A 21,928-nucleotide genomic window follows, 5' to 3' on the forward strand; every position below is an offset into this window, starting at 1 on the left:
ACAAAAACACTGCACAGTCGACGCTAGGCGAGGCCGCCGCCAGACCGCCTTGGGGTTTCCTCTCAGGCGCAGCTCCGGGCAGGGCCTGGGCCCACAGACCGCAGCAGACCAAGATCTCTCAGCCGATCCAGCGCCAGCTCTCCCAGCCATGACTCTTCCAGTCCCAGGAGACCAATGTCCAAGTTTCTCTTCAAACCCCGAAGGGGTTTTGCTTAAAGACTTTCCTCCCTTCCCTACTTTTTCATCGCCTTTATAAAATGGCCTTCTCTGTTCGTGGGAGATAAAACAAAGAAGTTGTAATCCAAAGTAAGGGTTCACCAAAGCTAATGTAGAAGAAAATGAACGTCGAGCTCAATCATTTTCACAGATAACGTACAAATCTCCTGACACAAGTCTTTTAGCTTAGACAATCAGAGGGGTCAATAAGGCTGATCTATCAACATTGCAATAGTTTTCATGTTTTGAGATGTGTATTGCGATATTGCAAAATGCAGCTTTTAACTTTCAAAGCTCCAGGGTGATGTAAGAGGGGGAAATAAAGTAGTTGTCCAAGAAGGCATCAAATCAGACTACATTACATGTGCATTATTTATAAGATGTGCGACGAAAAAAACCTTGCTACATTTTGTTTTCTATCAAGCAAGAAGAGTTTTAGCCTAACATGACTGACGGGGCCAACCGGGCTTAACACTGCATCCTCTGCGAAGTGATTAGGGCACATGTGCATGTTGTGATTTTGGATCTGGGAGGATGTGCTGTGCAGCCCTAGTCGCCAGCGACACTAAGGACGCTGTAGGCTCGGTAATAATATGTTCCCCTTTCAGCTGTTCAATATTGAGTCTCGCAGGAAAACAACAACTGTTACATCTGTTGTACCGACAGTAAGAGGATATGCAAGCCTCGCCGGCTCGAAAGAAAGCTGAAGGATCGACTCTCCAGGATAATCGCTTGGTGCTTCCTCTTAACCCACTTTTTAACGGGCGGTTTTGCTGCGAGATGAAAATATGCCGCAAGATTACAAGGAGCGTTTCTCGAATGGAAGAAGCAAATGAGATGTGCAGCACGCAAACAGTGGGTCCTAACGTCTGATCAACTCGTGCGACAAAACCATTTCATGGATCCACTTCAACGTTACACTGGCGTATGAAGCTCGACTTTTCTCCACCATCACGTCGCTTCTTTAGCTATTGTGAGCCACACAAAGCTCAGTCCATTAATAAAATAAGACCCATCACTCAGTGTATTCATTACACAGTGAGTGGGAGGGAGGGCCTTTTACTTTTAAAAAATGTATTTGAGGGAGCAGCCTTGCTCTTCTAACAGCCCTTAAATTCAACTCCGATTATATTCATCAGAGGAAAGTCAGGGGCTTAAAACGTTGCAGTAGCTTTGATAGAAATAAAATGTAAAACATTTTTCAAACAACGATCGTTGTTCAGTCCAGATCGTCTGGACATCGCTGTTGCAGGTGAGACTCAGGGGCACATTAGCATGATGGGCTGATTCACACTGAGCCGTCACACCTCTGCTGCTGCCATTTACACGAGGCCCAGGTCTGCAAGTTTGCTTTCACACATCGCACATCATGCAAACGTGCAAGAGTGTGTTTATACCCAGTGCGACCGTCCTGTGATGCTGCTACGGATAACTGCATGTACGATAACTGATAATGGGGGCTGAGACATCTCTTATATGGGGAGATTTTGGTTTTCTTCTGATGACAGCGAGGACAGTGGAGTGGTGAGGATGCAAGGAGTAGAGGTGACGAAGGTGGATGAGTTTAAATACTTGGGGTCAACTGTCCAAAGTAACAGGAAGTGCAGCAGAGAGGTGAAGAAGAGAGTACAGGCAGGGTGGAGTGGGTGGAGAAGAGTCTCAGGAGTGATTTGTGACAGAAGGGTACCAGCAAGAGTCAAAGGGAAGGTTTACAAGATGGTAGTGAGACCAGCTATGTTGTATGGTTTGGAGACAGTGGCGCTGATGAAAAGACAGGGGGAAGAGCTGGAGGTGGCAGGGATGAAGATGATAAGATTTTCACTGGGAGTGACGAAGGACAGGATTAGGAACGAGTATATTAGAGGGACAGCTCAGGTTGGACGGTTTGGAGACAAAGCAAGAGAGGCAAGATTGAGATGGTTTGGACATGTGTGGAGGAGAGATGCTGGGTATATTGGGAGAAGGATGCTGAATATGGAGCTGCCAGGGAAGAGGAGAAGAGGAAGGCCAAAGAGGAGGTTTATGGAGGTGGTGAGAGAGGACATGCTGGTGTGACAGAGGACGATGCAGAGGGCAGGAAGAGATGGAAATGAATGATCCGCTGTGGCAGAGCAGCTGAAAGTAGTAGTAGTAGTAGTAGTAGTAGTAGTAGTAGTTTTCTAAATGTAAAAACACAAAGAAAACTGTAAATTTGCACTTCTATGCTCGCTTGCAACGGCGAGCAGCGGAAGCTACCGTGCACAACATGTCATATCAAGGCTACGATCACATACGTCGTGTAAACAAAGCTAAAGACGGACAATACCTCAACACCGGTCAACGGGAGACCCCTTCACATACAACTGGGCACTGGGCAGAGCCAGATCGATGTCCCGGCCCTGACGAGTAAATAAGTTCACGGACAGTAGACAGTCAGAAGCTATCGTGGAGGTAAATGGTGCCCTTGGGAAGGGTCCAGCGTGCTTGTCTATGTCATCCTTTGAAATATGACCGGCTTCCTGCGGGATGGACGGCCAGCTCGTTCAGAAGTGGTCAAATGAAAACACGCCTGCTCTGTTTCAAAACCTGTAATGAGATTAAAGAGATTAAAAGGACTTTTATGGAGCTCTTACTCATGCTTCTGACAACAGTGGAATAACACAGACATCCCCAACGGACACCAGCGCTGGAAATACACTTGGAAGAGATCAATAATTCATCATCCGTGGACTGGTTAGTGGAATAAATTTGTCACAGGCGCATACGCTGTAGGTCAAGGACGGAAACACTGAGAAGCAGGGCGGTGAATTAAGCGGCGGAAGGCCTCGTTAGGTAGCGTGGCGGCAGGTAGCGCCTCCTCCCGTGTGCGGCCCACCTGTTGCTGCATCGCTAGGGCAAGAAATATTCGGGTGGCATATTCTTTCAAATCTTACTCGAAACCCTGGTGATTATGCCTGATTTACACCCCCTATACAGAAGGACCGGATTCTGTGGTGTACAAGAATGGACCTAGCTATCGTACAGCACGGAAACGATCAGTCGACTGAACAGAACATTCATTGATCGTGATTTTGGTAATCAATCGCTGGTTTTAGACAATTATCAAGTGAAACTGCCACAGCTTCACAAATGCTAATATTTGCTCGCCTTTCTCCGATTATTCTGGGGGGGGGGGTTGGCTGCAGGTCAGCCTAAGTAAACAGTTGTAAGACACCAATTTGGGCTGCGGGACCTTGCAATGGGCATCTGTATTTTTGACGGTTTCTGGACTAAACGATTAATCGATTATTTGAAACTATAATCAATAATGAAACAACTGCCAGTTGCAGCCCTGCTATCGTGTAGTGGGTTTGGTCCCAAAAGGGCTAGCATACCGAGTCTGTAGCGCTTTGGCGGTTAAAATTGCAAAACAAAGTGACTTCAGCGAAGATCTGAGTGGGAAAAGGAAAGCAGCTCGCTGACAGCAGGGCACGGCGAGGCAGTTTGGAGAGAAAGGCCGTCGAGTCGCTCTTACATAAGCAGCGGAGTCTCTGGAAAACCTGAGTGTTTATCCTCCACACCCGGCCCCTCGTGATCCCCCCTCCTTTCAAAGCAGGTGCCGGATTTTGGGGGGAGCCAACTGCTCCCATAATAAACTCTGCTGCTTTGATTCCCCTTAACAACCTATACCGTTTCTCTCTTTTCTTCATCTCTCTTCCTTTCTCCCTCCCTCTCTCTTTCTCTCTCTCTTTTCCCTCTCTCACTCTCTCCCCGTCTTTATTCCCTCTCTCCCCCTCTCACTCTCTTCCCCCTCTCCCTCTCTTTTCCTCTCCCCCTTCTCTCTCTCTCTCTCTCTCTCTCTCTCTCTCTTTTCCCTCTCTTTATTCCCCCACTCCTTTTCCCTTTCCCTCTCTCTTTTCCTTCCCCCTCTTTTCTCTTTTCCCTCGCCCCCTCTTTTCTCTCTCTTCCCTCCCCCCTCTCTTCTCTTTCTTTTCTCTCTCACCCCCTCTTTATTCACTCTCTTCCCCCTCTCCCCCCTCTCCCTCTTTTCCCCTTTCCCTCTTTTCCCTCCCCCCCTTTTCTCTCTTTCGTGCGCTCTCTTTTCCCTCCCCCTCTTTTCTCTCTTTTCCCTCTCCCCCTCTTTTCTCTCTCTCTTCCCTCCCCCCTCTCTTCTCTCTTTCTTTTCCCTCACCCCCTCTTTATTCCCTCTCCCTCTTTTCCCTCCCCCTCTTTTCTCTTCCCTCCCCCCTCTCTCTTCTCTTTCTTTTCCCTCTCACCCCCTCTCTTTATTCCCTCTTCCCCCTCTCCCTTTTTCCCCTTTCCCTCTCTCTTTTCCCTCTCCCCCTCTTTTCTCTCTTGTGCGCTCTTTTCCCTCTCCCCCTTTTCTCTCTCTCTTCCCTCCCCCCTCTCTCTTCTCTCTTTCTTTTCCCTCTCACCCCCTTTATTCCCTCCCCCTCCCTCTTTTCCCTCTCCCCCTCTTTTCTCTCTTCCCTCCCCCCTCTCTCTTCTCTCTTTCTTTTCCCTCTCACCCCCTCTTTATTCCCTCTTCCCCCTCTCCCCCTTTTTCCCCTTTCCCTCTCTCTTTTCCCTCTCCCCCTCTTTTCTCTCTCTCTTCCCTCCCCCTCTCTCTTCTCTCTTTCTTTTCCCTCTCACTCCCTCTTTATTCCCTCTCCCCCTCTCCCTCTTTTCCCTTTTCCCTCTTCCCCTCTTTTCTCTCTCTCTTCCCTCCCCCCTCTCTCTTCTCTCTTTCTTTTCCCTCTCACCCCCTCTCTTTATTCCCTCTCTTCCCCCTCTCCCTCTTTTCCCCTTTCCCTCTCTCTTTTCCCTCTCCCCCTCTTTTCTCTCTCTCTTCCCTCCCCCCTCTCTCTTCTCTCTCTTTCTCTCCCCTCTCTCCCCGGCTCCCCTCATCTTCTCACCTCCTTCTGCAGCCTAGCTACACTTTTCATACAAGTAAGGGTTGGAAGCGCCTCTGTCATCTCATTTCTCATGTGGCTGAAAGGGAAATAACTGACACTTCCTCTTGCATGACTAATGAGTTTACAGACACAGGTAATCTAGTCACGTTAATTATCCCTTGGCCACATGCATTTTTTTCCTCTCGAAATCCTGCACCAATTAATTTCGGTGTACAGTAGTAAAACGGGTTTCTCGGGGTGATTTCATCGTGCAGATGATTGCAGTGCGGTAAAGTCCGCTACTGCCGCTAGTTCTCTCTGGTTGATCCGATGCACCCCTGCAAAGACCACTTAGCCTTGCGTGCACGTTGGTCACGCCGACCTTGAGAGATTGATTTGGCTTGCGAGACTAATGACCATCTAACGCTGCGTAAAACTTAACGTTTCATTCAGGTTTAGGGGGTTTTCAACTTTAACAAGCGTCCACACTGTTGGGCCCCATCTGTGAGTTGTAATCCATCTCTATAAAGATGCTTTAAAAAGCTCTAACAAGACCTACTGAGCAGTCTTACAGGAGTTATCTACTGAATTTACAGAACTTTTTGGTTTTTTTGTTCCCTTTGGGGGGGGGGGCATAATCAGTAAACTTTGAAGCAATGAGGCAGATTTTACAATGAATGACGCAACCCTTTTGTAGGATTTCCTAATAATAATAATATTTAGCTTTGGCCGGTGGGATTCTGTTTGAAAAGGGAGTGAGACCAGTCACACACCGGTTTCATCATTACAATGTATGCAGGAAAAAAACTCTAAATTCAACAAAGAGGTGCATACAGTAAACACACTGGGGAGCTCATCGATGAGAACAAGTCTAATTCAGTGCTGTTTATTAATATTTTCCTCTAAAAATAATTAGTAAAAGTAAATACTTTGACTGGGGTTAATGACAGGCTTATGAAAAGTGAATAAGGGTGATGCAATGGGAGGTGCTCCTATGATGCTAAGCGGTTTCAGCTAGAATGATCCAGGCTGCATGGTATGTTTGATTTTTTTGCTATATGCTAAAGATGATCAAGTGGTTTATCCTCACAATGTGTTGTTTTAAATGCATACACACGAAGACTCCCAAGTATAGCTGATCAATTACTGATTCAATGAACGATATTCAGTGAAGCACTTTCAATAGACACGGGTATTGACTGAAATACGAGCTGGTGCCAACCAAGTGAAGAATGAGCATACAACAGAAGCCAAAGCTACTGTTGGCATAGATGACGTTGCACCCGTTGGGGTTAAAGATGTGCCCGAGCACTTGATAAGAACTTTACCAAGTTATGTAGTGAGTTTGTATTTATTATGCAACTCATCACATACCACACAACTGGGTCTCCACCGGGTGCTCCGGTTTCCTCCCCCAGCCCGACGGCAGGTAGGTGAGGTGAATCAGCCGTACTACATTGTCCCTAGGTGTGAATGTGTGTGTGGGCCCTGTGATGGCCCGGCGGCCTGTCCTACAGGGCGTCTCCCCGCTTGCCGCCCAACGACTGCTGGGATGGGCTCCAGCGTCCCGTGACCCCAACCGGGATAAGCGGCTTGGATAATGGATGGATGGATAATATGCAGCCAAAGTAATGCGTTAGGCTAAGAGCTCCAGACTGCTTAAAGGTTATAGTATATATGCAAGACTCTAGCCCCGGCCCGTCCTGTCTTGTAATACCAATTTGTACCTCAAGAGGTGATAATGAGTCACTGTAGCGCCCCATCTGCTCTTTTTGTCAGTTTAAACTCAGAAAAATCACACAACTTTAACTGTTGGGCATAAAATAAAAAAATAAATCACACATCAACCTGATTTTCTCTGGTTATTGTCTACGATTTTGGTGAAATTTGTTCAAAAAATCGGATGAAATGGAAAATGTTTCACTGTGAGTGACTTTAAGTGTACCATGTACTGTGTATCACCCCAGATCCACCGTTTGACACATCTGACCACCAGTTCAGAATCTAAAGCAGTCTTTCTCAACCCAGTCCTCAAGGATCCCCTATCCTGCATAGGTAGCCCTGCTTGTACTTACTCGACCAATCATCTCGCAGCACTTAATTATGCGAGGTGTGCAGCATCTGACAAAATTAATCGCTGATTGGTTGAATAACTACAAACAGGTACCTATTCAGGGTTGCAAAGAAGATATGCAGGATAGAGGGGGTCCTTGAGGACTGGGTTGAGAAACACTGGTCTAAAGCATGTCTGTCGATTCTGGCAGCATTTGAATGAGGACTTGTGGGGATAAAGATGTGAACCGATTTTGCATATTTTGAAAAATATAGAGTGACAGACTTCTGAGTTGACCATAGGTTGCAGCGAGGCAAACTTCTGTCACACATCAGCGATTGTAAGGTGTAATGCCTAGCAATGCGGTTTTGTTGCAATAAGCCCGACCGAGTGAAAGGTTGCTGAGTAAAACGAGTATTAGGCACACTGCAGCGTGCAGGCCTCGCTCTTTTGCTCTGTTGTGCAACTTTTGTCTTGCACCTACATATTTCCTCCGGATATGCGCTCACTCGGTTCCCCTTCTGTAATAAGCCGCGTCCGATGTAACGACTCACCGCCAACTGTTGTGCATCGACTCAGTTATCACCCCAGATCGTGCAATCCCAATTTCATATGAATCAACGCAGCCAGTTATGACATAAACCTTTCGCGTCTGTGGCGCCCCCTAAGGGTGACGCCGCGCTTCACCAGGCGTGCCCCAATGAACACTCCTCAACATATGTGTCAAGTTTCCTGATGAGCCAATAAGATTTTAATGAGTTATGGCTAATTTCCTGCTGAATCGTGCCCTGCGGGGAGTTTTTGATGGATGGCGGCCGTGTGCTTCGCTCCTTTACCGTAGAATTGTTTATCTCCGCTCCCCGAGTCTGTTTGGTGTTGATGGTCAAAATCCAGTAAAGCAGACGTCCGTTACCGTTTTTCAGTTTATGCAAATTAGCCCCCCCAAAAAATCAATCATGGCGGATTTTACAGCCCTATAGCTTATCCCAGTCACGTGACCTTTTCGTTGCCAAACAGCTCCGCCATATTGGAGGACAGCTACACCTTAGCAACCATACAATGTATCCGCATATCATAGCAACAAACCGATTCTCTTCTTTTAGTTTCCATTACGACACTTTCTGCTTTTTACTGTACTGTACGTACGTACCTTAACTACAGTCTATGAGCATAGGCTCCGCCCTCTAAGGCTGTCGCTAGTGGGTTCAGCGCTTCAGTGCTGCGCGCATGCGCGAAGGGACAACCCCACTAGCGACAGCCTTAGAGGGCAAAGCACATCCGAAATAGAACGCAAAACCGCCCCCTAGGTTTTCCCCTTCTCACATGTCCCTACTACCGTACCGTACCGTACTACTACCGTACCGTACCGTACTACTACGGGACCTACTCCGTAGGGTGTGCGTGTCCCGGGCTTTCAGAAAAAAAATGTTGGAATGCAAAGTTATGGCGCCACCGTGTGGCCGATTACAGTCACGTTTACTGTGGCGCGTTTGCAAATCATTCCGTTACCGGGCCAAGTTTCACACGTGTCCGGCTCGCTCCAGCTCACGGCAGCTCGCGCCGCGGCGCCTGCCAACAAATAATTAACAATCACCACGAGTTGTTTGGGTGGGGAAATTCTCCGGAAGCCTTAAGACAGTGAGTGGTGCAGCAAGACCGACACGATTTTGCAAGACCCCCACCCCCACCCCCCGGGGGGCACTACTGCAGTCAAATCACGCTTCCGACAGGACACGTGGGTTCATTCCCGTTTCTCTGATTCAGCTTCCACACTCGAGACTTGATTAATCATTTCCCGACAGCAGGAGACACACGGGGGGGTGGGGGGGTCCAACACCGGCCCATGAAGCAAAGCACCGGGACCAACATATATCGAAGGACAGCCGGTGTTTTACTGACACATAATTAACGTGTTAATCATCGCGGTTCATAACTCGGTGGCTCGGAGGCGCGCGCACGCACCGCGCGCACGACGGCGTGCGTTGGTTCGGCAGGGAAGACTCGGCTGCTGTGGTCCATGCGTATGACTCAGAGGGGCTGCATGCGAGGGAAACCCCTGCTGCTGCTGCCCCTGTTGCCCCTGCTGTTGCCCCTGCTGCAGCAACAACTTCACCCACTTCTGGTGGCCCGATCACTTGCGCGACTCACGCGTGTCACGCCTTTACGCAAAAAAACACGCCAATTTACAGATGACCGCATATGGACCAGGCTGCACGCGGCTTCCCCGCTGCGCACCCCCACCCACCCGCCGTGGGTCTTTGCGTTAAACTGCATCTCTTTAACACTTTACGACCGGCAATAAGAACCGACGCATAGGAAATGTGCCCCAATGAGACGCGATTCCATGCACATGGCAGCGTTTTAGGTAGAAAACCGGTAAAAAAAATAAAAAGGGGGGCTGCTGCTGCCTCATGGTAAAGGCGAGACTAAACCCGCACTCCTCCTATTCCGGATTTGGGCATCAACATCCCCGGTCGCGCGTTCTGCTTGATTTCTGATGTGAACGCGTCCACGCCGGTCACGTCTCCCAAAGTTCCCGCCTGCTGCCGCTCTGCCGGACATCGCGACACCAGTACCCGCCGTTCCGGCCAAACTCCTGCAAAATCGATACCGGGAGGTCTCTCGAGGACGTGCGGGCTCCCTACCTTCCACTTTGGTGAGGGTGAGCACCGGGCTGTTGCAGGCGGAGAGCGGGGCGACCCTGGCGGAGTGTTTCTTCATGACGAGCTCGGATGGGCAGAGCTCTCGTCCGCTACGACTACATCCCTGAAGCCGGTGTACAAATAACACACACGCACACACACGCACACGCACGCACGCACGCACGCGCTGTCTGCGGGACCTCCTCAACCTCTCTTCGCCCCTACTACTCCGGTCTCCTCTTCGCTCTCCACCTCGCATCCAACTCCCCCCTGTTGATCTTTCTTTTTTTTTTTGCAATCCCCCACCCTCCCCCTTCTTCCTCCACCCTCCCCAAATCTGCAGTATCCTGTGAGCCTGCACGGGCAAGTCACTCTCTCCACCTACACTTGGCAAGTGCTGCAATTTGCACGTCACGCAACCATCAGCCCCCCCCCTATCAGATTCCACCCTCCGTCCCGAACCAGGCGACCCCCCCTCCCCCTCCTCCTCTTCCTCCTCCTCCTCCATGGTCTTTCCTCTGGGTCAAAGAAACCCCCTTCAGGCTACCTCCAAACGGGCAGCTGAGCCGGTACGGCCAGACTAAGTGTGTCAGTGGACTGCATCGACGGATGTGTTGGGACGAGAGTTCACTCTGGTGGGAACACGATACCGGCCTCTGCCACTCCTTCATGTCGGCTGTGAAACACGACTGCGTCTCGTCCCCCTGAAATCTCCCCGTGGGTCAAAATGAGGATATCTCAAGGACACGGCCCACGGACACTGTGTCACGTGGTTGGGTCAGTGAACGGCCGCGGCCTGTTTGTCATGGCACGTGAACAGCGAGGCTTTCCTGCAAAATGTATTTTTTTCGATCCAACGTGTCCTCAAGGTCATTTAGTGCAGAGGCTTTACTGACAGAGTGTTGGGGTCTGTGTTGTGTCTGTGTGTTTGGCTAACAGACTCGCCTCCTTGCTGTGTAAGACTGGACCGGACACCTGACCTGCGCCCGGACCGTTTCATTTATATAGAGACGAGTGAACCGCAGATATGGGTCAGGTTTCATTCTTTTTAACTCCGTCCTCAGAAATTAAAGGGTTCTATCCCACTATCTGAGCCTTACTAAGGGTTAACAGACCCTCGAGTAGCCTGCGTACACATGCAGCAGGTCAAACACTGTTTTACATAGAAATATGAAAACGAGGAGCAGCAAGACACGATTTAGCATCGCCCCCCAAGGCGACGGTAACTTCACGTGCAACATGTTCCGCTTCCGGTGTGGGAAGATGGCGGCGCACATTCACATTTGCGGCGGCCTCACCCAGTACCGTCCATGCAGTGTCCATGTCCACATCTAAGTTTGTGTCTTCATTTGATGGCTGGGAGAGCTGGCGCTGGATCGGCTGGGGGAGCCTGGTCTACTGCATCCTGTGGGCCCAGGGGCCACGGCCCTGCCTGGAGCTGCACCCGAAGAGGAGGTAACACCGAGGGCGGTCTGACAGGACGCGGAAGCGGGGCAGGCTAAGCTAACTGCTAGCTCATGCAGACCGGCAGTTCCCATAACACCGAGGGCGGTCTGGCGGCGGCCTCCCCTGGTGCCGACTGTGGTGTTTTTGACGTCGTTGTGTGGAGTGCGGGGAGGCGGGGAGGTGTGTCGAGGGTGTCTGGCTGGGAGAGCTTGGTCTGCTGAGTCCGGTGGACCCAAGGACCACGGTCCCTGCCTGGAGCTGCGACCGCAGAGGAAACACTGAGCGCGGTCTGACAGGACGCGGAAGCGGGGCAGGCTAAGCTAACTGCTAGCCCATGCAGACCGGCAGTCATCCTTGCTGGCGTTCACTCTCTTGGACAGTGATTTATTTATTTTTTAGTTTGGATATAGTATGTGTTAAGATTGGATATGCGTGTTCTTGTCGTTTCTGGGTGTGTTTTTGTCTTTGTGTTGCACCGCTGTGGGCTGGGGAAAACGACAAATAAAATGTTCCCGATTCCTGCACTTGTCCCATCAGCTTTGTCATTTTGCATTTCCACTAAGGGTCCACAATGGGGTCCATATGCAGGATTGTGTCTCAAGGCACACTGTAGCATGCCGGCACAATGTAAAAAAAAAGATGAGAAATCGAAACGTCTATATGTGACGATACAAACGAGGGCTGTGCAAGGTGCTTCTGGCAGCAGCATGATGTCTGACGCTCTGCCTCGACAACCTCTATGCTGTGTCTGTTCCTCGTCAGTCCACGTGGGACTTCCTATGCAGATGCTGCCGATACATCAGCGGCAAAGAGACGTCAGTATCAGCGGCGAGGACGACAGCCCCCCCCCCCCAGCAACGACTTGAGAACGTCCCTGTCCTGCCTGCGAGCCAGCTTCTGCTGGGTACGTGTGTGTGTGTGTGTGTGTGTCAGTACATGCAAAACCCAGGATGGCGTTGTGTGTATGTGTGCAAGAGCTGTGGGTGTGGGCATGCCTAAAGGAAGCTACACTGAATAATTCACGAGTGAGACTCCACAGCACCTCACACTCGAGCTACAATCCCCTGTCCTGCCTAACCAGGACAAGCAGCTCTAAAAACACCCAGCGCTCAAAACCCATCCTGACCTCCCTGGTTTCCCCTTCCCGAGCACGGGAATCAGCTGGATCCTCCACCGCCGTCCATCGCCTGCCTGGCCGCCGTGTTTGGGTTTGAAGATGGGAACCGTCAGGGACGGCGGATGGGAGGTGCTGGGGGAGGTCTGACAGAAATCACAGCGAAGGAAGCAAAAGGACGGTGCAGGATAACTCATGGATAAACATAGTGTAACCCCGTCACCCGGGACATACGTCACCGGGCGTCATGACGAGGGATTCAATCTCAGCATGTGTGTGTGTACTCCTGGAGCGCCACCCTGTCATGGTGGAGAAACTTGCGTGTACTAATGATCCTAAGGGCTATGGCGTCCGGTAGGGTCACCCAAGTTGGACAGGTCAAGGAGGAGGTTCCAGACGAAGCGCGATGCAACAAAGACGGTTGTCGCTAGACGGGATACAGCCACGGGCGGAAGTGACGCAAAATCTCGCCGGGTGTATTTCGTTGCTACGGCGATAGCTAGCCTAGCTAACCCCCTGAGCTACCGCGAGTTTGGACTTTGGTGTTTAAAGCCAGATGAATGATGAGTCGGAAGAGTTACTTTTACTTAAAATAACTCCAATTTCACTTAATAAAAACTGGTAATTGTGTATTTTAAATGAAATATCACTGTTGCTTGTGCGCAGATACTGCTTCCCAATGCTAGCAAGCCAGCTAAGTCTATATAAAGCGGTGGCTAAAGTTAGCTAGTGTCTGCGACACTGTAGCTATTTATACGTAGAGATAAATTATATTTAAAATGTTAATTCTGTGCATTTATCCCTATTAAGTAATCGCGTTTGCCACGCTCCGCCTGGAGTGAGGGGCGGGAAATAAACTACAATGTATCAGTGTAAAACAGTCCTACACTGATTACCATCTGTTATCGGCACATACCGCCATACCTTGCATGGTTCAGCCAGAGTCAGACAACAAATTTCTCATATTTTTTTAAACCCCCCTCAAAAGATCTACACGACGAGAAACTGTGAGAATAGCCTTCGTGGGCTTCTTCTAAATTTGCCGCCATGTCTCTCAGGAGGTTAGCTAGGCTAGCTAGCGCCATAGCAACGAAATACTCCCGGCGATACTTTGCGTCACTTCCGTCCGTGGCTGTACCCCATCTAGCCACAACCAACAAAGACCTCAACGGCGGGGGCGTCCAGATAGCGTAGCGGTCTATTCCGTTGCCTACCAACACGGGAATCCCGGTTCGAATCCCCGTGTTACCTCCGGCTTGGTCGGCCGGGCGTCACTACAGATACAATTGGCCGTGTCTGCGGGTGGGTATGTGTCCTGGTCGCTGCACTAGCGCCTCCTCTGGTCGGTTGGGGCGCCAGATCACTGTCTACCAAAGTCATACTAATAAATGATCTGATTCTTGAACATAGTTTTGATATGATTGGGTTATGTGAAACATGGCTGAAACCAAATGTTTTCCTTCCCTTAAATGAAGCTTCCCCACCTGACTATGCTTATGCCCATGTAGCTCGGGCAAATAAACAAGGCGGGGGTGTTGCCTTGATATATAAATCTATTTTCAATCTGACTTCTAGACTTGAATCTAAATTCCAGTCTTTTGAGTCTCTTATTCTTGGTCCATCTCCCTCAGCCATGAATAGACTCGGCTCAGTCCAAATTGTGATATTCTATCGGCCTTCTGGCTGTTACTCGTTGTTTCTTGAAGAATTTGTCTCAGGCCTTGTTACTCACTCTGATGAGATTCTAATTCTAGGTGATTTCAATATTCATCTGAATAAGGCTGTGGATCCTCTAAGTAAAGCCTTCCTGGCACTAGTTGATACTTTCGGGTTCACTCAGTTTGTTCAAGAGTCGACTCATTGGAGTGGTAACACCCTCGATTTGGTTTTATCTAAAGGAGTAGCTGTTTCTGATCTGAATGTCTTACCAACCACATCTGCTGTGTCTGATCATTTTCTCATCAAATTTGAAGCATTATTGGCCTCTCCAGTTAATGTCAGCACAGATGTAATTGCCACTTGCCATATTGGTTCCTCCACTGTAGCTGCATTTGGCCAGCAGCTGCCTGAAGTCTTGGCTCCTTTCACTGTGGTAAATGACTGTTGGAAATTTCACTAGTGACTTAAATGTGGCCCTCTCTAGTGTCCTCGATTCAGTTGCACCTCTCACTACCAGAGCTAGGCGACTAAAGAGGCCTACACACTGGTTTAATGATGAGACACATGCTCTGAAGCGGACCTGCAGGAAACTAGAACGTAAATGGCGAAAATCAAAATTGGAAGTTTTTTACCTATCGTGGCGTGAGTGTTTATTGAAATACAAGCGTGCTTTATCTACTGCAAAACAGCGTATCTCTCTCACTTAATATATATTAATAAACATAACCCCAGATTTCTCTTTGACACTGTATCTAAACTTACTAAAAAGCAGCTGTCTATTAGCTGCTCACCATTCACAGCCCATGAATTTCTAGATTTTTTCTGCAATAAGGTTGATGAGATCTTAAACAAAATTAGTTCTTCAACTCCATCTACTCCTGCAGATCCTGTCTTACTATAAATTCACATCTACACAATGAGTCACTGACAGTCCCAGTTATTACAGCTTTTGAGACTATCTCTCTTGATACGACTAAGTTCGTGTCAGCTTCTAAACCAACTGCTTGCCTACTTGATCCCTTACCAGCAAAACTCTGGCCTTTTCTTGGACCCACAAGGCTAGACATCAGTAATTTATCTCTTACTACTGGCATCGTTCCCAGCAGTTTTAAGACAGCTGTGGTTAAATATCTACTTAAAAAACCGCACCTTGATCCAGGGTCTCTTAATAACTATCGACCAGTCTCTAATCTTCCATTCTTCTCTAAAGTACTAGAGAGAGTTGTGTATCAACAACTTTCGACCCATATAAAAGAAAACCATCTATATGAACCTTTTCAGTCGGCTTTCAGGCCCTGTCACTCCACTGAAACTGCTCTGACCAGAGTGGTAAATGATCTTTTACTAGCTATCGACTCTGATTCCACTTCTGTGCTTCTACTACTGGACCTCAGTGTAGCCTTTGAAACCATTGATCACTGTATACTTTTGGACAGATTAAATTGTAATTTTGGTGTCCCTGGTTTAGCTCTCTCTTGGCTCAAGTCCTACTTATCTGGAAGAACACATTGTGTCTGCTATAATAATATTATATCATAATTTTCTGACATTAAATATGGTTTGCCTCAGGGCTCAGTACTTGGCCCTCTACTTTTCTCTCTTTACATTACACCTCTTGGCCAAATTATACGCAGTTATGGAATAAATTTCCATTGCTATGCTGATGATACTCAGTTGTATGTGCCTATAAGGGCTGATGATCATACTCAAATCATTAACTTAGAGGCCTGCTTGGCTACTGTGAAAAACTGGATGTCACTTAACTTTCTGCTTTTAAATTCAGATAAAACCGAGATACTGCTCATTGGCCCTGCTAGACAGAGACACCAATTTGATCAAGTCACGATAACAATCGACAACTTTGTGGTTTCACAAAGTGTGGCAGCCAAAAATCTCGGTGTTACGTTTGATCCCAGCCTTTCCTTTGATAAGCACATTAAAGAAATCACCAAGACTGCCTTTTTTCATTTACGTAACATAGCTAAAATTCGGTCTTTTCTCTCCATGGCTGACGCAGAGACTCTAATACATGCATTTGTTTCATCCAGACTTGATTACTGTAATGTTCTGTTCTCAGGTCTGCCACATGCTAGTACTGAAAGTCTTCAGATGGGTCAGAATGCTGCTGCTAGAATCCTAACTAAAACTAGGAAATTTGACCATATTACACCAATTCTTGCCTCCCTTCATTGGCTTCCTATCCATGTTAGATCAGAATACAAGGTGCTTCTGCTGACTTATAAAATCCTAAATGGGCTTGCTCCATCCTACCTGTCTGATCTCCTTAAACCTTACATGCCATCTCGAGCTCTTCGTTCTCAAAATACAGGGCTCCTGTGTGTACCCCAAGTTAAAAAGAAGTCAGCTGGTGGCAGCAGGGCCTTTTCCTATCGGGCTCCATTGTTGTGGAATACCCTGCCTGCTGCCATCAGACCATCAGAGTCTGTTGAGTCCTTTAACCCCAAACTTAAAACTCATCTTTTTGCCTTAGTTTATAATTAGTTGCCTTTAAGTTGGGTGCTTCACAACCTGGACTGCATGGCGGGTTGGTTTTCTGTCTCAATGAATTTACCAACCACTGTTCTGCCGACGAGATTATCGAGTATAGATTACAGAGTATAGATTATGACTAGTTGATGACTTAGTTGATTATGGCTAATGACTATTGCAAACTGTTCTCTTCTCTAACATGTCTTTTCTCTCTCTCTGAATGATGTCTTCTCCTTTCTCTTTCTCTGTGTTTGAATGGTGCCGTGTGAGTCTCTCTTGCATGCATGTGCAGTCGGTTCTCCTCCCAGGTCTCCGTGGTGATGGTGGTCACCATGTGGATGCTGCCTGCCCTTCCTCTCCTCACATAAGTTTTTCTTTTATTACATGATGCTGCTGGTCGCGTGGCTTGGGTCCTGGACTGCTCCGTTGGCATGTGGACACTGCTTGGCATCCTGTGCATCATGTTCTTCATACATTTTATAAGTCCATTATAATTCTGTTATCCTCTTTCAATGCTGTATTATGTAAATTGCATGAACACAACATCCATTGCACGCTGTCCGTCTTGGGAGAGAGACCCCTCCTCTGTTGCTCTCCCTGAGCTTTCTTCCTACTTTTTCTCCCTGTTAAAGGGTTTTTTTTAGGGAGTTGTCCCTTATCTGATGAGAGGGTCTAAGGACAGGATGTTGTGTTGCTGTTAAACCCACTGAGGCAAATTTGTAATTTGTGATATTGGGCCATACAAATAAAATTGATTTGATTTGATTTGATGTGGTAGCCTGCAGCCCTCTCCGGATCGGCAGAGGGGGTGGAGCAACGACCGGGACGGCTCCGAAGAGTGGGGTAATTGGAGGGGTACAACTGACAATTTGGGAGAAAAAAAAGGAGGGGGTGGGGGTGGGGAGACCTCAACAGCGGAACTGGTGGAAGATGTCTCCAGGTCACAACGGCAGTGAAGGTGGAGGGAGGCTGCAGCAGAGGGTGGTCCCCAGTCGTCCTGGTTCTCCATGCCATTGGACCCTGACCACCCCCTGCCAGGGACCGTGTGGTTCTCCATGCCATTGGACCCTGACCACCCCCTGCCAGGGACCGTGTGGTTCTCCATGCCATTGGACCCTGACCACCCCCTGCCAGGGACCGTGTGGTGGCTGCAGGAGCATCAGCCACTCCACGTAAAAAGCTGTCACATGTCACACACAGGCGTCCTCCCATTATGCGGCTCCAGGATCGGCCTCCACACTCTCCTGATGACCAGGAGGGAGGACGGTCATACTCGACCTCGAGTAACCACCGATGATGACGATGATGATGATGATGATGACGGTGTGTGTGTGTGTGTGTGTGTGTGTGTTGGTGTTTGGTTCTCCAGCTGCCAAACTTCTCTGAGAGTTGTAGCGTCGTTAAATTTCGGTACTTTAGTATTGTAACGATCACGAATGACTAGACTCGCTAGCCCCTGGCTAACGGGTCGGAGCCTTTAGTCGACTGGTTAACGTAGTCGCCCGTGGTGCGGGAGACCCGGGTTCGCGTCCCGGCCGCCCCCCTATAAGACGAACGTGAGGATGTCCCGGCTGCTCCTCCAGTTCGCTGTAGCTTGGCGTATCCTAGAATCATTTGTGCCTTGGGCTCGAAACAACAACCAAACCTGAACATATCCACCGACTCCACTCACCCCGACTTCTCCAACCCCACCCACTGCCCAGCCTCACTGTCTTATGCAGCAAGCATCACGTGACAGAAGGGTGGCGTCAGCACCTCTGGCTGCAGCGCCACCTTTGGTTTGCACGTCAGCACACGGCACGTATGACTGTGCAGAGAATCATAACCGTACTCACAGTATAATGCCCCTAATGAGGGCAGTTATGCCGCCATACGTGCACGTGCACGTGCACGTGTGTGTGTGAAACAGGATTATTTTTTCCAATATGATCTTTTAATAGAGGTTATTTCGACTTGCTCTTTTAAAAATAACGATAGAAGAGGAAAAATGGGGTTGCTTCCGGCTTAATATCAGCTATACACTTTCCTTTACAAATGTTTGATATTTGTTCTCATCTTTACCGTTTTTATTTTTACTTATGTGGTCTTTACTCTTATTTTTGCCTCGTCTGGTTTTTTGTTTTGTGAAGCACTTTGTAACATTGATTTAGAAAAGTGCTATATAAATTAAATGATTATTATTTGGCATAAATCAGTAGTAATAACACAGTAATTACAGTTGTCATGGAGAAAGAGTGCTGTGGTTTGGGCAGATGCTCACTGCTGCACTCTGGGTTCCTCGTCTCAGTTAAAAGAGAAGGATGTGGAGAGTTAATGATTTCTGTCTCTTTCAGTGCACGACCCCATCAGTCTTGCAGTCCAGGTCCCCCGAGGCCCCTGCAGCCCTTGGCCTTGACACCTGGTAGCGAAGCTGTGGGGTAAAAGGGGCTTTCCCTGGTGGGGGACATGTCAAGCTTAGGGTTCATCCCAAAACTGAGGAGGCTGTCACAGGACCCACACTCGATAACAGCCCTCACAGCAAGAGAGAGAGAGAGAGATGGGAGGGAGACAGAGGGAGGGAGAGAGAGAGTGAGAGAACGAGAGAGAGAGGGAGCGAGCGAGAGAGGGAGCAAGTGAGCGAGAGAGTGAGAGGGAGAGCGAGAGAAAGGGAGGGAGGGAGACAGAGGGAGGGAGAGCATGAGAGAGGGGGAGGGAAGGAGAGAGAGAGAGAGGGAGAGAGAGGGAGAGAGCGAGAGATAGATAGAGGGAGAGCAAGATGGGAGGGAGGGAGAGAGGGCGGGAGAGAGATGGGAAGGAGGGAGTGGGAGAGAGAGAGAGGGGGGAGCGGGATGGAAGGAGAGAGAGAGTGAGGGAGTAAGAGAGAGGGTGGGAGAGAGATGGGAAGGAGGGAGTGGGAGAGAGAGAGGGGGGAGCGGGATGGAAGGAGAGAGAGAGAGGGAGCAAGAGAGGGGGAGGGAGAGCGAGATGGGAGGGAGGGAGAGAGAGGGGGGAGGGTGAGAGGGAGAGCGAGAGAAAGGGGAGGGAGACAGGGAAGGAGAGCACGATGGGGGAGGGAGAGAGAGTGAGGGAGTGAAAGAGAGACAGAGGGAGAATGAGATGGGAGGGAGGGAGGGAGTGAGAGAGGGAGGGAGGGCGAAAGAAAGAGATAGGGAGGAGAGAGAGAGTGGGAGTGAGAGACAGAAAGTGAGAGAGAGATGGGTGGGCGGGGGAGAGGGCGGGAGAGAGAGATGGGAGGGCGAGAGAAAGAGGGAGGGGGAGAGAGAGAGGGAGGGAGAGAGAGATGGGAGGGCGAGAGAAAGAGGGAGGGGGAGAGAGAGAGGGAGGGAGAGAGAGATGGGAAGGAGGGAGTGAGAGAGACGGGGAGGGAGTGAGAGGAAAGGAGAGAGAGAGAGCGAAGGAGCAAGAGAGAGGGAGGGAGAGAGAGAAGGCGGGAGGGAGAGTGAGAAAGCCAGAGGAAGCAAATTAAAAACAGCAATGGAGTGGGAATGGAGTGAAAGGGGGAGTAGAAAAGAGAAGGTGGGCTGGTTTCCACACAACATCCTCATCGTGGTCCAGTTCCGGGGTCATGGCGGGTCAGGCTAAAGAACCCTTTCTTCCTCCAGCCCGGTGGGTCTTCAAGGCAGACGCACCTCACCTGTGGTGGCAACTGACTGTCAAGAAGCTGCAGTGAACATCAGTTTACTGGACTACCGGTCTCGGGGACTTCCCCTGGGACCAGGACGGGGGGGGGGTACAGGTCTCAAAACCCCGTACCCCTTTTAGCTAAACTACCTGTCTAGGTTGCATGCTAGTCCACATGTGTACTGGTCTGCTCCCTGCAGGTGAAACACCGTGTAACCGACACTACGCCTCTGTCAGGCTGTGAAGCGTCACTGCAACCATCATCATCATCATCATCATCATCATCATCATCATCATCTCACCAGGACACTAAAAACCTCATTTACATAATATCAATTAGCCCACGTCTCGTTATGGAAGTCCATCCATTATCCAAACCGCTCATCCTGCTCTCAGGGCGGCGGGGATGCTGCAGCCTACCCCAGCAGCCACGGGGGAGGTGGGGAGACACCCTGGGCAGGCCGCCAGGCCATCACAGGAAGTGGAACTTCAAATGTAGATATACACATCTAATTCTACGGGACTGGAAAGGGAAGTTAAAACCAAACCAAGTTTCTGTTTTTTCCTCATTTCTGACTTCAAATAAAACGGGGCGGCACGGTGGCGCCGTGGTTACCGCGGTCGCCTCACAGCGAGAAGGTCCTGGGTTCGAGCCCCGGGGTAGTCCAACCTTGGGGGTCGTCCCGGGTCGTCCTCTGTGTGGAGTTTGCATGTTCTCCCCGGGTCTGTGTGGGTTTCCTCCGGGGGCTCCGGTTTCCTCCCACAGTCCAAAGACATGGAGGTCAGGTGACTCAAGGACATGTAGGTCAGGTGACTCAAGGGCATGTAGGTCAGGTGACTCAAGGACATGTAGGTCAGGTGACTCAAAGACATGGAGGTCAGGTGACTCGGCCGTACTACATTGTCCCTTGTAGGTCAGGTGACTCAAAGACATGGAGGTCAGGTGACTCGGCCGTACTACATTGTCCCTTGTAGGTCAGGTGACTCAAAGACATGGAGGTCAGGTGACTCGGCCGTACTACATTGTCCCTTGTAGGTCAGGTGACTCAAAGACATGTAGGTCAGGTGACTCAAAGACATGGAGGTCAGGTGACTCGGCCGTACTACATTGTCCCTAGGTGTGTGTGTGTGTGTGTGTGTGTGTGTGTGAGATGGGCTGGCAGTCTGTCCAGGGTGTCTCCCCGCCTGCCGCCCAATGGCTGCTGGGATGGGCTCCAGCATCCCCGGGACCCCTATGCACTCTGTGCATAACTGTAGTCCGCTGACTTCCTGTTTCTACTCTGGCGGTCACACCAGTTTCCTGTTTGTTGGCACGTGCTGTTGACAGTGGCGTATCTTCGGCGGCGGCTGCAGGATTTACGGTGGATAAATGTCCACCACATGCACACAACTGTCCACACACTTCCTTCCACCTGCACCGACCGGCACACGGGTGGAAAGTGTCAAGTCGTACATATCAAGTTACGTCCACAACTATGAGGATGAGAGGACGGACGGACGGACGGACGGATGGGATTGTGGACATAACTTGATACGTCCGACTTGAAACCTTCCACCGTGTGCCGGTCGGTGCAGGTGGAAGTGTGTGGACAGTCCTGTGCACAGGGGTGTAGCACTAAATTCTGGGCCCGCTACACAAGCAGTCTCTGTGGGCTCCTGTCCTCGTTTGTCTCTCCCGCTGTATATTATTCACATCGCAGCACAGTCATCTGCTTAACCTGACTCAACCAATTAACTGAAGTTAGGACACTAATTAGCGAGAAATACAAATTTGCAAACCAAACTTTTAATTCCAGGCTTCCCGAGGGCCCCCCCCCCCATTTCTGGACCTTGG

The 21,928-nt window shown here is 49.5% G+C and overlaps 1 protein-coding gene across 2 annotated transcripts in view; it reads right to left on the bottom strand.

The window, feature by feature from the left end:
• The window catches only part of slc35f3b (solute carrier family 35 member F3b), a 128,559-nt gene that overhangs the window by 45,510 nt on the left and 61,121 nt on the right, over positions 1 to 21,928 (bottom strand). The window contains exons 4-5 of one of the 2 annotated variants that reach the window (XM_056292187.1): positions 10,661 to 10,673; positions 9,734 to 9,767 (exon numbers count right to left, since the gene is read on the bottom strand). The exons of the other annotated variant lie outside the window; for it this stretch is intronic. Coding sequence (XP_056148162.1) covers positions 9,734 to 9,767; positions 10,661 to 10,673 — 47 coding nt within the window. The remainder of the gene's footprint in view (positions 1 to 9,733; positions 9,768 to 10,660; positions 10,674 to 21,928) is intronic. 2 annotated transcript variants of the gene reach the window in all.

Source organism: Lampris incognitus, chromosome 13 (genome assembly GCF_029633865.1).
Source record: "Lampris incognitus isolate fLamInc1 chromosome 13, fLamInc1.hap2, whole genome shotgun sequence".
NCBI lineage: Eukaryota > Metazoa > Chordata > Actinopteri > Lampriformes > Lampridae > Lampris > Lampris incognitus.